Source organism: Malania oleifera, chromosome 10 (genome assembly GCF_029873635.1).
Source record: "Malania oleifera isolate guangnan ecotype guangnan chromosome 10, ASM2987363v1, whole genome shotgun sequence".
Classification (NCBI taxonomy): Eukaryota; Viridiplantae; Streptophyta; class Magnoliopsida; order Santalales; family Ximeniaceae; genus Malania; species Malania oleifera.
Window position 1 is genome coordinate 81,529,395 of NC_080426.1, and position 22,277 is coordinate 81,551,671.

General features: G+C 36.7%; 1 protein-coding gene across 3 annotated transcripts in view; it reads left to right on the forward strand.

Annotated features, from left to right (window-relative positions):
• Positions 1-22,277, forward strand: part of LOC131166415 (pentatricopeptide repeat-containing protein At1g30610, chloroplastic) — a 90,149-nt gene that overhangs the window by 33,578 nt on the left and 34,294 nt on the right. For all 3 annotated transcript variants that reach the window (XM_058124941.1, XM_058124942.1, XM_058124943.1), the window contains 2 exons: positions 11,028-11,109; positions 11,243-11,434. In XM_058124941.1, the coding sequence (XP_057980924.1) occupies positions 11,028-11,109; positions 11,243-11,434 (274 nt within the window). The remainder of the gene's footprint in view (positions 1-11,027; positions 11,110-11,242; positions 11,435-22,277) is intronic.

Below are 22,277 nucleotides of genomic sequence, written 5' to 3' on the forward strand. Positions count from 1 at the left end.
GATGCTGCTAATGAAAATTCAATCGAAGAATATTTAAGCAACGAGGGATTGCAAGAATTCTTCAATCTAAATTCAAGATTCAAAATCCAAGAATATTGAAGAAACAAGATTTCTCAGCCCATAAAATTTTTATTGCTTTTTCATAATTTTAGGGCTGAAGAAATAAGAATCCTTGAATTTGTTTGGGTCTTTGGGAGAAAAGAAAGGAAAAGAAGGAAAAAAGGAGGTTCCTGGTGTAGGACAGATATTAGAATTTATATATATTGATAGAATTGAGAGAATTAGAAGAAGAAGGAGAAGAAGAAGTAGATAAGAAGAAGAAAAGAAGAAGAAGAGAAGCAGCAACAACATTAGGGAGGCGGAACAGAGAAAGAAGAATAGATAAGGAAAAGAATAGAACAAAATAGAGGTGAGATGCATAATCAAAAGAGAAGAGAAGGAAGAAGGAGAAGAGAGAAGAAGAAGAACAGAGACCCCAAGAAACTCAGACAGAGACCCTAAGAAAAAAAGAAGAACAGAGACCCCAAGAAACTTAGACACAACCCCAAGAAAGCATCGCACATGAAATAATTTATTTTATTGCACAATTGTAATAGGCTGGTACACTCAAAGCACAAATCTTTTAACAATAGAAGCTATTTATATTTTAAAAAGTTTAATGGAAAAGTTTAGGGAAAGGAAGAAGGACTTGCATATGGTTTTTATTGATCTAGAGAAAGCTGATGGGTATTAGGAAAGAAGGGAGTTTGCAGTACACTCAAAGCACTTCTCCATTTTACCCAACCTACTTTGACTCTATACATTATATCTTCTTCAATTTCTCCTTCAACTTGCATAATAGGTCCAAAGTATTGAAATCTACTAATGCTATTAATTTCTTTATTATATTAAGTGTAACTTTATCTCGAGTATTCCTCTCCATTTCCGTTTTATGCCTAAGAGATCAACAATAGAAGCTATTTATTTTTTAAAAAGTTTAATGGAAAAGTTTAGGGAAAAGAAGAAGGACTTGCATATGTTTTTTATTGATCTAGAGAAAGCTGGTGGGTATTAGAGAAATTGAAGAAGATATTGATCTCCTTCTTCCTTCTCTTCTCTTTTGAAGGAAGAAGGAGAAGAGAAATTGAAGAAGATATAATGCACTTCTCCATTTTACCCAACATACTTTGACTCTATGCATTATATCTTCTTCAATTTCTCCTTCAACTTGCATGGTAGATCTAGGTATTGAAATTTACTAATTCTATTAATTTCTTCATCATCAAGTTTAACTATATCTCGAGTATTCCTCCCACAATGATTGAAATTACTTTCATATATTCCCTCTTATTTATACATATCCTAAAGCCTTTAGATTCTAAAGTTTCTCTCCCTAATTCTAACTTAGATTCTACTACACCCCTAGTTTCATCAATCAAGGCAATATCATTTGCAAACATAAACCATGGAACCTCATTTTGGATACTCATAGTAAGTTCATCCTTGCTGTTCACCTATTGTGATTAAAAATTCCCTATTCTCTCCACTTGTAGTCCTAACGCTAGTCATTACTTCATCGTAGATATCTTTAATGACATCAGTATACCTACTACATACATCATTTTTTTTTTTTTTTCTAAAACCCACCACAGAGCTTCCTTGGATACCCTATCATACACTTTCTCTAAGTCAATAAATACCATATGCAAGTCCCTCTTCTTTTTCCTAAACTTTTCTAATCTTCTTAAAAGATATATAGCTTTTGTAGTAGATTTTTAAGGCATAAAACCAAATTGATTTTTTGATACCTTCATTTATAACCTTAATCTTTGTTCAACTACCCTTCCTAGAGTTTCATTGTATGACTTATAAGTTTACTTTCATGATAGTTATTACAATTTTGAATATCTCCTTTATTTTTGTATATAGGTATTAAAGTGCTTTTCCTCCATTTTTCTAGCATTTTCTAAGTTTTTATAATTGTGTAAAATAAATTAGTTAATCAAAAAATTCAGTTTTCACCTAGGCATTTCCAAACTTCAATTGGGATGTTACTAGTCCTATAAATTTTCCATTTTTCATTTTTTTTAGTGCAAACTTAACTTCGATAACTTTGCAAATAAATCTCATATTTTTAGCCCTTTTTTTCATTTGTCAATTCTAAGTTTCAGCCTTCTACTTGGTTTTCATTAAATAGCTTGCTAAAGTGACTTCGCCATCTTTTTATCTCTTCTTCCTTAACCAAGACACTATCATCATCATTTTTTATACACTTTACCTATGCCTTTACTCTTTATTTCTGTAGCTCTAGCAAGTTTAAATGTCTCTTACCCCTTCTTTTGTATCTAATCTAGAATATAAACTATTAAATGATCTATGTTTAGCTTCACCGGCAACCTTTCTTGCATCTTTTCTCGCCTCTTTATACTTTTCAAAGATTTCCATATTTTTAGATTTTTGCATGTTTTATACCAAATTCTTTTTGTCTTTACAATTTTTTGGACATCTTGATTGCACCACCAAGTTTCTTTACTATCTGAGAATCTTCCTCTTATTCACTTAAAATCTCTTTCTTTATCTTTTTAATAGAGCTAGCTCTCCTATTCCAAAGAGTGTTCGTGTCTACACTATCCTGTATTGTCCAATCACCATCTATGATCATTTTATTTTTAAATTTTATTATATTTTATCCCTTTAGGTTGCACCACCTAGTTCTCTTGCACTGATTTATTTTATCCTTTCTCTTCCATTTTCTTAATACATATGTTTAACACTAGAACTCTATAATGTGTAGTTAAGCTTTCGCCTAGGATAACTTTACAATCCTTACATAATAAACAATCTATCCTCCTAGTTTAGAAAAAATCTATTTGACTTTTATTTGACCACTTTTGAAGGTTATCAATGTTACTTCTCTCTTCTTAAAGCAAGTATTCATTGTAAATAAAATCATATGACATGTTGAAGTCTAAGATCATATCCTCGAACTCATTTTTATCTCCATATCCATATCCTCCATGTACTCATAATGTTTATTATTCCTTTGAAAGTGTCCATTCAAATCTGCTCCTATAAATAATTTCTCAGTCCTTGATATCCCTTGTATAATATCATCCATATCTTCCCAAAATTGTCTCAGGTTTTCTGCTAAGCCTACTCGAGGAGCATAAGCACTAAAGACATTTATTATCTGTTGGCCTAAGACCATCTTGATTTTTATAATTCTACTTTTTTGACATCTACAACACTATCTTTTAAGTCTATGTGTACAATAATTCCTACCCCATTCTTAAATTTTTCTTTTTCTAATGTACCAAAGTTTGAATCTTGATTTTTCAATTTCTCTAACTTTCTCCCCTATCCTCTTAATTTCTTGAAGGTAGATATTAAATTAATTTTTCTTTTTATCATTGCGTCCACAATCTCCATGCTTTTACTCGTGAGTGACCCTATATTCGAAGTTGTTAATCTAATCCTAGTATCCAGAACTAACTTCTTTACCCGCCCACGTCTAGAATGACACGAGAATCCTCACATATTTGACATCGTACTTGAGGCACGTCCTTCGGGGCAATGACCTAGCCCTAACTTTGCCCACTTTTCACTACTCTCAGGTGGTATAAGTACAAAGTGTTGTTCGTAGGGGTGCCCCAATGAATAATCGGCAAGGATTAGTATCGTAGTGTTTTGACAAGTTTTACGCTAGCTATCAGCTACCTAACGCAACCATCCTTTTTCTAAGCTTGGGACTAGCTATGTGTGAAAAGATTAGGACATCGAGTGCATCACAAGTAGAGTTAATACTATTTATTATACAAATATAGATAATTTAGGTATAAATAGTCAAATTAAATGTTGTTTCTAATATTAAAGTTAACTTTTTTTCATATGATTTCAAAGCCTTGAAGGCTATTCATATCTTTTCTGTAATAATATTTAGTTCCAAAAAAAAATGAGGATAAGTTAAATCAGAAATTTCATTTTGGGTTTAAATCCAAATTTGAATAACAAGGAAATTTCATTCTATAGTTAAAATTTCGATAACTTTTGCTGAAGTTTTGAGATTCCAATTAATTTTAGGTTATTAGTGGAAATTTGAATATGTTGTTTTTAGTTGCCTAATATTTTGATCTTTATAACATAGTTTTACAACTATCTTATTAACTTTTCTTTCAATTTTAGAGGCAGATCAAAGTATTGAGAACTTGCCCTAAATTGATCTTGCTTTGATTTTCCCTCTCTTTATTTTTCCCATTTATTTTCTGTCACCTCCTATTAGTTTTTCTTAATTTTATTTCATTTTCTTGTTGAATTCTATGCTGCTGTACACCCTGCACACTTGTTCAATGATGCAAACTTTCCCTCTCTAACTGATTCCTCTTCCCTCTTCTGCAATGATGCTCCTTGTCCCTCGTCTGATTTCTTTCTCTTTCAAGTGCAGTGAAAACAAGGTCTCCTCTTCTTTGATTGGTTTGGAATGATGGAGCTCCGCATAGATCAAACAGTGATTCTCTCCTCTAAACTTTAATTGGTTGAGGTGGTTCAAAAATTGGTTTCAGTTTTTCCAATTTTTCCTGAAATTTCTTGTCAATTTGTACAAATTTTGTCAAAATTTCTTGCAACATTTCCAATTGTACCAGTTCTTTCCTCTGGTTAGTGAGGATGGTTTAGATTTGTTTTCTCCTATATCAACTCTGCAACTTTGCAATAACTAATAATCATATCTCTTTCTCTTTTTTATAAAATTTTTAATTTCTATTTTGGATGGATGGTGTGTAAATCAAATGGGTTGATTGCGAAAATTGAACACGTGAATGAAGGCTTCCAGGCTTCAACTTGAAGGAACGACTGACAGAAAATGGGTATTTGGATGCTCAGTCACTTATATCTCTAGTCTGGCGATTAGGTTTATCTCCATCATTTTGATAGATATTGGATGCTTAAGAGGGGCACTCTCATGGGGTTGTTTCTTTTTTCCTGCTATCTAATGGGATAATTTTTTTTTTTTTCATTCTGGGATTTCCATTCCTGTAGGTTTCTTAATGAGAGGGAGGTAGAGGAACTATTGTATTTGATGTTTTTTTTGGATGGATGCTGTCCTTCCAGTTGAAAGGATGTGTGGAAGTGGGTTCTGGATTCTTCGAGGGACTTTTTCTTGTAAATTTTTCGTTGATTTTTGAAGAACATGACCTTTTTTCTCTATCATAGTATTTTGCAATGCCAAATTACCCTCTAAAATTAAGGCTTTTATTTGGTTGGTTGGTATTAATAGAGTTAACACTCGACACTAACAGTGTGTTGCAGAGTAGGAGGTCTTCTAAGGAATTATCTCTAGATGTGTGCATGCTTTGCCATGAAAGTTCTGAATTTATCTCTCATTTGTTTATGCATTGTTCTTTCTCATGGAGGGCATGGAACACATTATTTGGTATTATTGGAGAATATTGGTTTTGTTCAGATTCTTTGGAGGATCTGCTGACCATTTCATTTTTAGGTTTTGGCAGGGGTAAAGACAGCTTAACCTTAGGAATACACTAGTATTTTTAAGGGGAAGAAAACTCCTAGGTTTTTGATTTGAGATAGGATTCAGTATTTGGCTTTTTTATGGGCTCTTGCAGCAGGTTGTTTCAAGGGAATGTGTTTTGTGGATGTACAGTTTGATTGGATGGCTGTGTTATATTGATTGCTATCTTTTCTTCTAGTTTTTTGTTTTAGGAGGATTCCTTATTCTCCTCTGTACATTCTTTTTAATAATATATTATTATTATTATTATTATTATTATTATTATTATTATTATTATTTCTATAGAAAAGGCCACACTGTAATTTTTTTCTCTGATTCCAGTATTTGACGCCATTGTTATCTGCAATATGTATGTTAAATTACAGTTTACCTAAAAGCATAATCTATTAGGTTGTGGGCCAACAATGTATTTCAGGCCTTAACACTCCCCCACATGTGCAGCTCGACAGCATGTGGAGAGAAAAACAAACAATAAACAACACCAATGAAATGGAATGCAATAATTTTTGAAACACCACATGATAAATGCGGGCAAGGAGACTAGAACCCAGGACCTCCTGGTAATCAGCTATGATACAATGTTTGATTACCAGTTTTCCTAAAAGCTAAGGTTATTAGGTTGTGGGCCAACAATATACATTAGGCCTTAACAATGTAAAATGCAATTTTTTTAATTGATTCAAATACTTGAAGCTAATTTTTTTCCCTGTGATTTGAATATTTTTCATTCTTTTGGTAATTTGTGAGACATCCATTTTTTGTGTCATCTGTAAATGGACAAGATTCCTTTTTTTTTTTTGTATATTTTTTCTCTTGTGATATTAAGCTTCTCAAACAAACAAATTGTCTAAATATTTATATTTATATATATTTAAATGTCAAACTATCTGTTCAGTTTTCAGAGCTTCAAAGTGGTCCTGGATCCAGTCCATTAATTTAAAACTTGAATCAGTATTCAGAACTGAAATACTTACTTTTATCAGAAGACACCTAAAAGCTCATTCACAAATTTGAAGCTTGATTGAGTGATCAGTAGATTCAGTACTTTGACACTTAATTTTATCATGGTCCCTAGAAGGTGCAACCAAGTACCTCTTATTTATTGATTGGTTCAGAATTACTAGGACTTTCGACTTGTTGAATCAGAGTGAACACTTTTGAATACCCATCCAGAAAGGTCCAGTAATATATTCTAAGCTCTACCAGTACCAAGAAAGGACACAAGGTCTGCTCTCACCAAGGTCTTAAATTTCGATTTCAACTCAAATTTCGACGCTCCAAAAGTATGGAATTTTTGACAAAAATTTCGATTTCGATGTCAATTTCGATTTCCATTTGAAAAAATAACGGAAATTAGTAATAAAACATGGAATTCTATGTGAAACTTTTGAAATGGTTAGCAGACATAATAATGCAAGTCTTAGAACTAATATATTACAAGTTAAAATACATACGTGCTGTATATGAGGTGGAAAAGTTATAATACAGTATGTGTATCAAACATATTTGTAAGATAATGTAAATTAAACATATTCAGTTAATGCAAATGAAATTCATAAATCATTTAAATATTATTTATTATACAAATATGATAATCAAGACATGAATGGTTAAATAAAATGTTGCCGTAAGGGTTTTTTTTTTTTTCATATAATTTTAAAAGCACTTGTAATAATATTTTGTTCCGATAAAAATAAATAAAACAAATTAAGAGAGAAATTTCATTTCACTCCTAAATCTCTCATTTGAATTCCGAGAAAATTTCATTGTATAGTTAAAATTTCGACAAATTGCACTAAAATTTTGAGATTTTGATAAATTTCAGATGATTCGTTGAGATTTAGACTAATATTATGCAAGACAGAAATTGACTGCCATTTTGATTTTGAGGGTGATGGAAATAAAAAATTTTGATGGAAATTTCAACAATTTCGTTGAAATTTAAACCATGGCTCTCACTACATTTAGTTTGTAGAGCGGAATTGACATTGGAATTGAGTTGGCGTCGGAATAGAATGGAGGTTAGATTTTTGAATCCAATTGCATTGTTTGGTTAGAACATACAACCTTACCCTGGTTGAAAGATGAATCCAGTTGTCCTGTTTGGTTAGCAGGTTCATTGATGGAGTATGTAAAATTACTAATACGTGCTTCTTTTTTTTGTTTAATTTTTATAATATTATACTTATTTTCCATTCTAGGATTAAAAAAAAAATAAAAAAAAAATAGAGGTGATCTGAATCCTTGGTGGAGTTGGCTGCATGAATCCTTTTCTGCTAATGTCATAGTGATCTGACAAGTTTTATGCTGGCTGTTAGCTGCCTAGTGCAACCCTCCTCCTTTTACCCGGGCTTGGTGTAATGACCCGGTCCTTTACACGGACCCAGGTGGCTACTGAACATACGGAATACCTGTATCTGATAAACATGCACGAACAACCCGCCCTAAACAAGGACAAACGGGTATAAATCATACATAATTTCGATGTAAATGTTGTGGAAAAACATAAACATCCATTGGGATTTCTATTTGTCTTATACCAGAGTTTACTAATACATCCACAATTACATAAAACCAGACATAGAATAAATCTTGTTATTACAACCCTCCAAAAAGGGCTTTCATCTAGGTTTAATACAAGATTTAAATGCTTACGTAAGCTAACCAAAAATAATCTCCCCAGTACCTTTAGCTACTAGGACCGACGTACTGATGGACCTGAAAACAAAGGTTGTATAATAGTGTGAGACACCTCTCAGTAAGGAAGAAAGTGTTACAACAGTGTGTGACTGCATATATGCATATTTTCATACAAACTCATACGTTTGTAACATTTGTTTATAATACTGTATTGTATAACATTTATCTGCACATCAAGTATTTAAATCATGCATATGAATATTAGAACAACTACTAGCTTGTCATACATGTTTTGCCTATTTACCCCGTGGCACGGGTTGTGCACTGATATCTCCAACGATGCTCTGTTTGTGCAGGCATATGTCAAGTATCTATATATAGTCCGATTGCCCCCATCTGGTTTATTAATTCACCAGTGGTTTCATTACCCCTGCTAGCCGACTATCTATGTACACAAACTGATTTTAAACATGAATGGTTGCACTGTACCCTTCTAGCTGAGGAATATTCCCTGCCTTTGCGGGTTATCTTTCAACCCCATAACTGAAGTTTTTTCAACTTCTAACTGAAGTATCTTTCAACTCCTATTACTGGAGTATCTTTCAACTCCTTTAGTAGCAAGCTGTGGTTCCATTTATCATATATACTATTTATAACAAAATATAGTAACCTGTGCAATTCCAGTATTTTCACAATTTCAAATAATCACATCGGGTTCAAACCGGCGCCTATCCACTCGGTTTACCCCTTTCACAAATACAGTTCGGTGTATCACCTGCCTCTGTTTTCCACATACTCAGTATAACAAATTGGAACTCCGTTCCCATAATCTATATCAATAGTATAGATACATTTCCATTTCAACATATATCATACGAGTTTAGTCCAAAAATTCGCTAAATGATATAAATCCAGTAAACATCATTTGAAAGGAAAAGTAAAGGATTCAAGCATCTCCTATTACAATATAAATGCAACTAAGTGATTTTTGTAAGATTTGGAGATCATACGCCAAAATCCTCGTTTTTACCAAAAACCGTAAAATTGTAAAATCGACATTTCTACTCGGTAGAATTTAGCAACTAAGTAGTTAAATCAAATATATAAGTATAAACTAGCTTTTTAGTTGTTTAGTTTTTCCAAAATGACTGTTGTAATCAAATTCCCCTTTCCTTAAACCCGGAAATGAAGACACGAATGGTTTGGTCCAAAACAACGACCTTGGATCCTCGAAACCTAAAAACCACAGAATATTACCTCACTGCAATCCCGACTACTATACAAATACCTAGTTGAAATCGGAATCAGATCCTTACCTTGATTTTTGGGGAAAACCAGAAAATCTTCAAAGCAACAATCTGATCTGTTATAGTTGTAGAGTTTCTCCTTCTGATCCATGTAGGAACCTTCGATCGTCGAAACGGACGACAAACGGCGAAGGATCTTAGAGAGAGAGAGAGAGAGAGAGAGAGAGAGAGGGAGAGAGAAAATGAAAGAGAGAGAGAATGAGAGAATTTATAGAATAAAACTTAACTTAGCCTTTAAGTAATCTAAATAAATATCTCTTCCAAAATCTCTTTATTGATTTATTTATTTATTTATTATTCATTATTTATTTATTTATTTATTTTCAGGGTCGGGTTACTACACTTGGGGCCGGCTATGTATGATTTTTAGGGCATTGAATGGATCAGAGGTGGAGTTAAATAATAATAATTAATATTTAATAGTGATCTAAGAACCTAAATAATCAAATAATTATTGAACATTAACCATTTGTATATTCAATAAAACATCATGATGCAGTACAAGTAATTTCCCACCAATACTCATTGAATCATTGCCTTCAATGTCTAAAATAGCCATTCATCAAATTGGCATCTACGACCTACTTGTAGTTGCAGCCCTGATAATCTCCAGAAGGTTGGAGTCATGACTGTACACTGCTGTTGCTATGGTGAGTTGGGAAAAGCATGATCAAAGAGAAAAGTGAGAAGCTGAAGAAGGGGGTGCTGCAACATCATTTTGGGATGTGCAGCCTAACTCATCTAGAAGTTTGGGTTGATCAATCTTCTTCAGTGAGAGATATACTTTCTGTTTTCTCGATTATGGAAGTTGTCAAATGGCATTTTGGGGTCATTGAGTGGGAATGAAATGGGCATTCTGATCCCTTTGGGACTTTATGCTCGTTCTCTTATTTAGAGGAATAGGCATTCCAATGGAAAAACCATTGAATTGGTTTTTATCCAAGCAAATAATGGAATGAGCATTCTGGGGGAGATTTTCTGTTCATTCCAGGACAAATTCCACCAAGCAAATGAGTGTTCAAGCTTAGGCTCAGAAAGCTCTATAAAAGTCTAAGAAACATATATAAAGTTGAACCACAAGTATATGCTTCTGAAGAAAATTTTTTTGGAACACGTGAACATGACTTGAAACTGATTAAACTTGCTTTTTGTAGGGTTCTAGGCAGGTCCTGCTTTTCATTTCAGTGAATTTTTTATTCCTCTCAGATTTTGGTGTGGTCTTTATTGGGCATCTCCACATCCACATAATTTGTATATTTCAAGTGTTTTAATATAGTGATTGTGCATTTGCGTTAACAGTTTTTTTTTTTTTGGGGTAGTGTAGGTAATTTCTTAAGAATACTAAAAAACTAATAATATAGCTTTTCTGAATTGAGTCTTTTGGCACACTTGCAACCTTTTTAGAACTATTAACGTTTGCTGGTGAGCAGGGTGTGTCTGCCTTGATTTCTTAATAAGCTCTAATATTTTCATTTTCTGGCTTACGATTTTTTTTCCCTAAAATACATTCATTCTGAAAATATGTAATTAAATGAGTCGCTGTTGACCTTTGACTATATATTCCTTTTTAAATCCAGATACATTTACACCTCGGCACTTGATGTACTTGGAAAGGCAAGGAGACCTGTGGAATCATTGAATGTATTTTATGCAATGCAGGTAATTCACAGTTGTGTCATTGAGTGTAGCATGCTCCTTACAAAAAATCTGATGTGCTAGGTTTATTTTAGGGAAGAGGGAAGGTAAATATGGACCCCTAATCTGCAATTTGTTCTTCTTTTTCCATTTCCAGCAACATATGTCTTCGTATCCCGACCTAGTAGCTTATCATTGTATTGCCGTTACTCTCGGACAAGCAGGGCATATGAAGGAACTTTTTGATGTGATTGATTGCATGCGATCTCTGCCCAAGAAGAAATACAAAATGGAGATACTTGAGAAGTGGGACCCGAGGTTGGAACCTGATATTGTTGTTTACAATTCTGTAAGTAATAAATAAATTTAATCTGGCAAATGATGATTTGTATTTGCATTGATGGTTCATTATTATAAGATCTATCCACATTGCTGTTGTTTATCTTTTTTTATTCTCAGTGTTAATTTTCTTATAGAATTTTTTGGGATTAGATACTTTTTACCATCTAATATTTCCAAGTCTTAATGGTTGTAACTTGTTCATATAATTTAATCATGCTGGCACTTGGTGACTCAGGAGTCCTTTTAATTGGGTATGTCTGGCCATATTTCCATCCTTTTGAATCATTTAAAAATTGGTTTCTTTATTTTAGTGTTAATATTTTTTTTGATAACAAACAGTTGTACTTGAAGAGGAAAGAAGGTACAACATGGAAGAGAAGAAAAATAAATCAAGGGGAACAAAATGTTCTCCCTTTACGAAAAGGAAACAACTACAGGATCAAAGAAAAACAAAAGCAAGCGAACTCAATGAAGCAAAGTCAAGTAGTCAACCAATCCCTTCGTAAGTCTTCTGGAGAAGATGACAAAAGAAACCATTTTCTAAAATCCACAGCCATGCAAAATACACCACTCTACTCCAAAGCAACTTACTAGGAGTAGCCATAGCTTTGAAAACTGTGGCATTCCTGTCCAACATAACACACCAAATGATTGACATAACAGTGCACTGCGACAGAGCTTTCCTATCCTTTCCCTGACCAAACCCCCTAAACATAAAAGTACAAAAGGCCTTGAACGTGAGTGGGCAAACCCAGTCTTCACCAACAATACCAAATAACTAATTTTTAACAGCCAAAGTGAAGGGGCACCAGAAAAAAATTGTGAACAAGTCTCCCGCTCCTCAAAAAAAGGACAAAAACGTTTGGAGACGGGGCCTTATTAGGCCTTCTCTTCTGAAGCAAGTCATTGGAATTGATTTTTTCAAGGATCGCAGTTCAAATAAGGACCAGCATTAGGATCACAAATCAGGTAAGAGAAAACAGTTTGCAAGAGAATTCCCTAGAAGAATCTAAGCTGCAAACTCTTTTATCACTCCCCAAATGTACATGAAAAGAGTCAAGCAAGTTAGTCAAGAATACAGACTCATTAATATTCTCCTATTAAAGTCTCTCTCAAAATGAAATCTCAAGAAATCTCATCATCTCACAAAAGGAGGAAAGCATAAACAGGTGTTTCATGAAGATTTGATAACCAAAAAGGATAAGGATATGCAAGAGCCAAGCTGTCTGCCCCACCCAATTGTCCTCCCAAAAATGACTTCTCTCCCCATTACCAACTTTGTATAGGTCATTTAGAAAAAAAAAAGAAAAAAGAAAAAAAAAGAACGATAAATCTGTGGCACAAATTTGCCAAGACTCTAATAAGTTGACAACCACTTTAGCATGCCACCCATTTTGTAGCAAATCAGATTCACTATGAATTACCTTATGCCAATGGGAATTAGTTTTTCAAAGGGAAAGCACCATAGCCACTTCCCCCCCAAATAGATGTTTTTGGACACAAAATTACCTGTATCCAAGCCCCCCTCCCTTTTAGATGTACTTATAGTTGCCCAACAGCCCCAACCTACTAGATGATCTCTACCCTGCTCGTGAATGCCTGGCCATAAAAACTGCCTCACCAACTTCTCTAGCATTTGCACTGCCCTCACAGGAATTCTAAAGTGGGAAAGATAAAACAAGGGCCATAAAGTAATATGACCTCCTAAAGTGAACAATCATTTTCACCCATCCAATCTCCTAGCCACTCTCCAAAACTGGTATAGAAATGAGGTAGCAATAGGATAACTTCCTAAGGGGACACCAAAATAAGTAATAGGCCAACTCAAAACTTAATTGAAGCCCCAACATACCATCAGGAACCACACCCTATTTTTGCTCAACCGACCAGAAATCCCTGTCAAATATTGTCACTCTTTCCCACTAGACTATCGTGTCTCCATACGACAAGTCATCCTTGGACTTTAGGGCTTGTTTGACTTTCCTTTTCGATAGTGCACAAAGTATCTAGAATGACATAAGATTGTAAAGAGATGAATGCCAAAACTGGGTGTACCAACAAAATTTGAGCTAAAAACTACGGAGGTGCTAAAGTTCGCTTGGGGAAGTAAGTTGACTATCAAGGTGGAGCGCAAAACCTTGTGCACTAATCGCCTCGATCCCTTGGCTGTCAGGATATCGGAGTTCTCTAGGAAACGCTTCTCTTACATCCTTTTGAAGATTGAGGAGTTCTCTTGGATCATCAAGGCTTAGGGGTGATTTGTGAGGGTATTTGAGATGCTGAAGAGTTGATTCGAGGAGGTCTATACTCTGTAGTGGAGGTGCAAGGGTTACCATCACGCTGCGATCCAATGGGAAGGGGAGATTTCTATGCATGGGGAAGGGGATGGAAGGACGAAAATGCCAAGCCTTACGTATTCTTGAAGGTGAGAGTAGCAATGGGTGGAGAAAAATTTTCAAAGATATTGTGAATCTTACAATCGAATCTATTGTGGGGGGGGGGGGAGGGCTGCTTGCTGGTACACAGAATGTGGCTCTTTGAACTTCATTGGTCATGAGTTGCATTCAAAGAAGTGGAGTGGGGAGCTGAGGCTATTGGAGAAATTAACCTTTGCTGACATTATCAGAACAACGCCAGTGAGGGGGAGAGAAAGAGGTGAATCCTGTGATTTCTGCGGTAGAAGGACAACTTTCATTCCTAGTTTGACTTTCAACTTTGTTTCCTATTTTAATTCAGGGCGTGGGAAGGAGAAGATTAGGCTGGGGTATAGTGGGCCATCCAAAACTTTGGCGAAAGGGGCTGTTAGACAAAATACGGGGACTGCCCTTCCAACTCAAAAGGAATTTCAGGCTCCCACTCGATTTAACGTAGGAAGCCCATTAACCCTAAGCCCTGCGAGAATCAATGTGATGGATGGAGATAGAGGAGATTCTCCAACTCCTATAGTCCCTGCAGATAAGGAAGGAGCTGACCAACTAAAATTCCAAATTCAGGTGGGGCTAGGGATCGTGAAGATAAAGAGGCAGTGAAGCTTCTTCCGGTAGACAGCAATCAATTGGAAGAGGTTTAACCTTGCAGAAAGGGATCTGTGTGCGGTTTTGCTGCAAGCCTTCTATTTCCAATGTCATTCTATTTTGAGGTAGCAAAAGGAGTTAGGGACGACGAAGTTGAGGAAAAGTTCTTAGACTCGGAAGATGATCTAAGCAGTTTCTGCATCTTTGAAAATGGTTTGTTGGTCGACCAGCTGCAGGCTGATTTAGTTATGGAAGGAGAGTGTGATTGGGACCAATTCTCAGAGAGAACTCTTGCTATTGAAGACAAGGAGATACCAAAGATGAGCTTATTTCCCTCACAAGACACTCAACATCTAGGAGACGTGACTCTTCATTTATCTTTTGACACTAAGAAAGAGGATAATGATACTATAAAGAACAACTTAGACCAGGGCGTAGAGTTGATTGAAAAGGGGCCTTTGTCCCCTAGTCTTGAGCATACTCTTGTAAAGGTGGACCTTGTTGGAAATTTTTGCGATGCTGGGAGGGGTATTGGTGAAGGGGCAGAGGCAGCTATTCCTTTAAACAATCAAAACTCATTCAGCTTTGGAAAAGGTTTCCTTTCCCTTCCCTCTTAGTCTTCTCTTTCTTTTGATGCTGTATGCCACAAGGAAGGTCTTGCTAGGGGCAATTCCTTTCTTTTTGGTCTACAGAGTAGTGAGAGGGACTATAGAGATCGAAACGAACTCTTGAATGATCTGGGTTTGAAACTTATGAGCCCTGCCGGAATGTAGCTTAGATTGGGATTGAGTCCTAAAACATACGTGAGAGGAAAGAAGAAAGTTTAAAAAGAAATAAACAATCTGATTTCTTTCATCAACTATGAGGGTGGAAAGGGAACAAGGAGAGGGGGTAAATGAGTTAAATTATGAAGATTGTAAGATGGAATGTTAGGGTTCTTGGGGATGTTGGGAAGGGAAGCTTGGTTAGGGAGGTTTTTCTAAGGAGTTCTCCTAGCATTGTTTTGATTCAGGAAGACTAAGCTTGAATTGGTCAATGGGAAGGTCATTAGGGGGTTTTGGGATGGGCGTAACAAGGACTAGGTCTTTGTACCCTCTCAAGGGTTGGCAGGGGGCATTCTTGTGTTGTGGAACACCCATACCATATCCATGGTGGACAGCCTAATGGGTTTATTTTCTCTTTCTATCTTGTTAGAGGTGAGCGACTAGGGTCAATGGTGGGTTCCTTTAGTTTATGGTCCTTCTGGGCTTTTTCTAAGGAGCTCCTTTTGGGATGAGCTATACTTTGTCTTTGACTTTTGTTCCCCTAAGTGGATAGTGGGGGGCGAGTTTAATGTGATGAGATTTCCCCAGGAAAAGAAAGAGGGAGGGAGGGCTACCCCAACAATGCGAAAATTTGATTATTTATTAGGGAGGGTGGTTTGAGGAATATTCCTTTGAGTAATGCAAATTTTTCTTAGTTGGTGGGCAGGGCTAGGGCTGTGGCTAGTAGACTTGATAGGTTCCTTTTCTCTACCGAGTGGGAGGATGAGTTCCCTAATCTTTCTTAAATCACTTTTCCTAGAGCCACTTCTAAGCCCTTTCCTATTCTGCTAGAACCTAGGAAGGTTTCTTGGGGTCCTATCCCTTTAGATTTGAAAATATGTGGCTGGAACAAGAAACCTTTCAGCCTTTGGTGAAGGAGTCTTGGAGTGAGGAGGTGGATAAGGGGAAGGATTTAGATTCATGAAGAAATTGAAGAGGCTGAAAGACAAATTAAAAGAGTGGAATAGGGAGGTGTTCGGGGACATTAGGCGAATCGTATTCTAGGTGAGTTGGCTGAGATAGATAGCGGGGAAGAAGTACTATTCTCTTGGGGGAGGAGTTGAAAAGAATATCTTTAAAGAATGAATGATTTGGAACATGTGATTTTTAAGGAAATCAGATGTTGGAGGTAGAAGACGAAGCCCAAACCAAATGGGTAAGGGATGGTGATTGTAACACTAGAATTTTTCATAGGTTAGCAAGTAGGAAATTGAGGAAAAATTTGATTAGGGAGTTGGATTTGGATTGCACCACCGGGGGGGGGGGGAATATCTTGGATAATAGTAGGATAGATTCATTGAGTTTCATTGTAATTTGTTTTCTGAGGAAGGTGAATATAGACTGATGGTGGAATAGTTGGAGTGGTACCCTTTGCCTGGTGATAAGATATCTTGGCTAGAGAGACCTTTCGAGGAAGAGGAAGGTGAGATCTATTGTTTTACGATGGATAAGGATAAAGCTCTAGGGGCCGGATGGACTCATGTTGGTGTTTTTTTTTTTTTTTTTTTTTTAAGATTGTTGGGTGGTGGTTAAGGATGACTTGATGAAGGGTTTTAATGAATTTTAGTGGAATTGGATTTTATGTAAGAGTATTAACTCTACCTTCATTACTTTGGTGAAAGTAGGTCTATCAAGATTTCTAATTATAGACCTATTAGTCTAGTATCCACCGTTTATAAAATAATCACTAAAGTACTAGTTAGAAGGTTGGGTGTGGTTCTTGATAAGTCTATTACTAAGCCTCAAAGTTCTTCTGTGGGGGAAAGACAGATAGTGGACGCGAATTTGATCGCCAATGAAGCCGTTGAGGATATTAGGAGAAGGAAGAAGGGGTTTATTTTTTGTCTTGTTGTGATGCATCGGATTCTTTGCAATGTTAAAATTTGATTGATTGTCACAAAATACCTTTATTGGTTCAGAAGTGATGATTCCTAGTTCCCTCATTAGTCTTTCCAGCCATACTCCCTCATAAATTCCAAGTGCCATAGCTCTAAACTCCCCTTTTGCATTGCTTCGAGAAATTGCTGGTTGTTTCTTACTTCGCCATGTTACTAGGTTTCCCCACGCATACGTACAATAACCAAAATGTTGACCTTCGGTTAGTTATTGATCCGGCCCAGTCAGCATTAGCGAACACTTCAATATCTTTCCTTGTGTTTTCCCTAAAGTACAAGCCTTTACCTGGTGTCATTTTAAGGTACCTCAGTATCCGGTTGATAGCTTCCATATGTTCTTCAGTCGGATCATTCATGAATTGATTGAATACACTAACCCAAAACCCAATATCAAGTCTGGTGTGCAAGAGATAAATTAGCTTCCCAACAAGTCTTTGATATCTGCCTTGGTCCATTGGAACATTGTTCTTATTAGCTCCAAGATTAGTACTTGAGTCCATGGGTGTTTCAGCCGGTTGCACCCAAGCATTCCTGTCTCTTTAAGAAGATCTAGTACATACTTCCATTGTGACACTGAAATTCCCTTTTTTGATTGGGCTACTTCCTTTCCAAGGAAGTATTTTAGGCTCCCAAGATCCCTGGTTTCGAATTCTTTGGCAATTAAGGTTTTGAGCTTGATCAGTCCATCTTCATAATCACCTGTTAGGATGATGTCATCTACATACACAATGAGAATCACCAATTTTCCTTCGGTTGAGTGTTTGATAAACAAAGTGTGATCTGCTTGACACTAAGAATACCCATGCTTCTTTTTCACTATTTTGTTGAACCTGTCAAACCAAGCTCTCGGGGATTGCTTCAGTCCATAAAGGGATTTCTTGAGCTTACATACCTTATTCATAGTTTCCTGTGTTCCAAAGCTAGGAGGAATGTCCATGTAGATTTCTTCTATAAGGTCTACATTAAGAAAGGCATTTTTAGCATCAAGTTGGTGAAGATGCCAGTCAAGATTGGCAGCCAATGATAGCAGTACCTGAATAGTGTTTAATTTGGCTACTGGAGCCAACATCTCTTGGTAGTCAATGCCATATGATTGAGTGAACCCTTTTGCAACCAGCTGCGCTTTAAATCTGTCCATGTTTCCATCAGCCTTGTATTTGATGGTGAATATCCATTTACATCCCACTAGATGTTTCCCACTCGGTGGGCTTGAAAACTCCCGAGTTCCATTTTTCTTTAGTGCTTGCATTTCTTCCCATAATGCAGTCTTCCATTCCGGAACTGAAATGGCTTCTTGAATGGGTTTAGGAACCTGCACTTTGTTCAGATTTGCCACAAATGTTTGGAATAGGTGACAACCCTTTATAAGAGACAAAGTTGTAGATTGGATGATTGGTACATGACCTCCTACCTTTCCTTAAAGCAATGAGACAATCAAGGTCATTAGTAGTAGACTGACTCATTAGTGATGAAATCAGAGCTAGCGTTATGTGGTGAAGTTTCATGTGTTCTTGCATTTGGGTTAGATTCTTGACTTTGCTCGGGAGGTGCTTTTTGCTCTAAATCTTCTTGAATATTCTTCTTCCGAGAATATACGATGAACTCACCATTGGTTGCAGGGTTGGGAAGTTGAACAGGAGTTGAAGGAGGTGAAGATTTTCAGATTCTGTTTCTGTTTGGTACTGTGCTTTGGAGTAGGAGTAGGAGTAGTTGAGATAGGAGCGATGGTGAGTTGATGAATTGGGTGGTTGTTGGTTGTTGTGGCATCAATATCCCAGAGCTGGTATTCCTGTATGAGATTCTCCCCCTGAATATCAGATTTGGGGTAGTAAGGTTGATATTTAAAGAAGAAACATCCATGGAAGTGTAGTCTTTTTGTAACCGGGGAATAGCATTTGTACCCTTTTTGGTTTGGATAGTAACCGAGGAATATACACTTGAGTGCTTTGGGGTTGAGTTTACTTCTGTGTTGTTGGTGGACATGGACAAACACGGAGCACCCAAATACTTTGCGTGGTATCGTTGAGACAATTCGGGTGTTGGGATAAGAGTGAAGGAGTTGACAAGTTGCTTGGAAGTTTTAGACACGAGAAGGCATTCGGTTTATGAGAAAAGTTGCTGTGAGTATGGCTTCCCCCCAGAAGTGTTTTGGGACATGAGTGGAAAACATACGTGATCTAGCAACCTCTGGAATGTGTCTATTTTTCCTTTCCGCTACTCTGTTTTGTTGAGGAGTATCGACACATGAACTTTGGTGTATAATGCCTTGACTTAGTAGGTAATCTCCGAGAATGTGTTTGAAGTATTCATTTGCATTAGCAGTCCTAAAGATTTGTATTTTGGTATGGAATTGGGTTTGAATCATAGTGTTGAAGTTTTTGAAGATTTGCCCAACCTCTGATTTTTCTTTCATGAGAAACACCCAAGTGATCCTAGTGAGATCATCTACAAATAAAATAAACTAGTGAGTCCTAGTAATACTTTTGATACGTGAAGGTCCCCAAACATTGCTATGGATAATTGAAAATGGATGAGATTTTTTATATTGTTGAATTGGATAAGGGTTACAGGCGTGTTTAGCGAATTGACAAACTTCACACTGAAAATCTTTTGGATTTTTATTGCTGAATAATGAGGGAACAAGTTTTTGAAGGTACACGAAATTTGGATGACCTAGTCTATAGTGCCATAACATAACTGCACTGTCATTATTGAAACGAGAAACAGAAAAAGAAATTTTTGTGGACTGATTGTTTGCCTTGTTGAATCTGCCTTGTGAGTTTGTTGTTCCGGAAGATCACCAACCTTCAGGATATAGAGCGCTGAGCACATCTTAGCATTGCCAATTGTCTTGCCCAAATTCAAGTGCTGAAATTCGCATGAGTTAGGGAAGAATTTAGTAACACAGTTAAGCTCTTGAGTGAGTTTGCTAACAGAAAGTAAATTACAATCTAAGTTTGGGACTAAGAGGACGGAGTTTGGGGTGAGGTTCTTTGATATAACCACAGAACCTGTCCCTGTTACTCTTGAGAGAGACCCATCTGCAATTCTGACAGAAAAATTTTCATTATATGGACTATAAGTATTTAAAATCCTTGCATCTCCAGTCATGTGATCGGATGCTCCTAAATCCACAATCCACAGGCTGATCTTTTCTCTTGTTGCACTGTGAGCATTTAAAAAATTACCTTTACCGGTTCCAATGACTGAGGTATTGGAGGATTTTTTCTGGTTGATCAATTTTTGCAAAAGTTCCATTTGTTCTTTGCTGAATAATCTGTTCTGGCTGTGTGTGGTTCTCGTTACAGGAGGCCTGATGTCCATGGCTTTATCTGTTGTTGAATGGACGTGAGGGCTTCCAATTGGTGGATTTTCCATGAATCTTCCGGCAGGTCTCCTTGGTGTGACCTGTCTTCCGGCAGTGATCGCACCATGGTCGTCCTTTTTTCGGTCTGCTGTCTCCAGTTTGATGTTGAGGCCCTTGAACCGAGAATGCAGATCCTTCCGGGCTGTGGGCCATAGTAGGTGGTCCGATCATCACTTTCTTTCAACTCTCTTCTATGCGAACTTCTGAAAACGCCTCTCGAATACTAGGTAGCGGTTTCAGCCCCATGGTTCTTCCTTGAACTTCATCAATGTCCTTGTTGAGGCCCAACAGAAGAGTGTTTTCTTTTCATTGATTTTCTGATAGTTGATTCTGTCTTCTGGCCAGTTCCAATCGTATTCTTCAAACATGTCTAAAATCTGCCAATTCCGTGTGAGTGTTGAAGTATTGAGTGACTGAGAGATCCTATTGGCGTAGATTGTGCAGAATACTTTCAGCAGCGAACAGTTCGGGTGAGTTATCAAAGCTAGAATACAAATCTTTGGCTGCGTCCCAGATGCCCTTTGCAGTCACGTACAATAGGAATTTTTTTCCTATTTCGTTTGTGATTGAGTTGATAGGCAAGGGCATCATCATGTTGTTCTCTTACTATGTTCTGTACTTTGGATCTTCTTTGCTTGGTGGGGCTGCTACTCCGGTGATGTAGCCGTCTCTTCCCTTTCTGCAAATGCACACATTACTGATTGTAACCCCTGAAGCTAATTCTGTCTATTGAGTTTGTGCCCTGTAATGGGCAGAAGATTGCCATCTGATCCTCCATTGCTGCCTGTGGCTGAGGTTTCAGGATGGGAGGTGACTTTGGAGAAGGATTGACTTTGCTGAGCCATTGTCATCCTGTGTTTTGTCATCTATCTACGGTTCAGAGGTGGCTCTGATACCATGTTGATTTTAGAGAAGAAAATAATTCTCTTTTTTTTTTTTATTGATAAATGTACAGCCTGTATATATAATGGAATGAAGAAAAGTTCCGTTCACTATATTTGGTAACAAGATACTAATTATCACAAAATCAGGAAACTACAAAATAGGAAACAAACTAATAGAGATATCGGGAATTTTCCAGAATCTCTTTATTCCTAAATTAATGTAGTGAACTAATAATAAAATCAGAATTGCTGCAGCGGTATCCCTGAAAATCAAGGATCGGGTATTTCCACAAGTATTATAGTTCTTGATAATGGTCTATTGTCTTGGTCAAATTTGAAAAATTTCGCATACAAGTCAAAAATACGAGTTCGATTCTTGTATGAAATTCTCACGAAGATCATCCCAAAGAGCTTGGCGATTTTGTAAAACATCACATTGGCAATTCTTGCTTCCATGCTATTTCAAAACTGCACAAGCAGCATGCCACTCTCTGGAACCAGGATGTAGCAAAGAATGAAGCAAATATTTAGACTTGCGTTGTTGTTTTTCTGTAACCCTCATTTCTTGAAACCATAAAAAATAATAGGAAGAGCCAACTAAAGGCAGCAATCTGCACATTTACATTCACAGCCAAGATTTTCCCTATAGATTCTACTGGAACTACCCTTGAAACAACACAAAACACAGCACAAATCTGACCAGAAAAACAAGACAAAACCAGATCAGTTACATGTGCAGGAGGAAGATTACAGCAGCTAGCAGGAATCCAAGAGGACAGCAACCATGGGAAGTCAGCAACTAAGCTGCTGTGAGACTAGCAGACATGAAGCAGCCCTGTCCGCACATTGGGATTAGTCACAGAGATGGAAAAGTTCTCTCTAGGGAT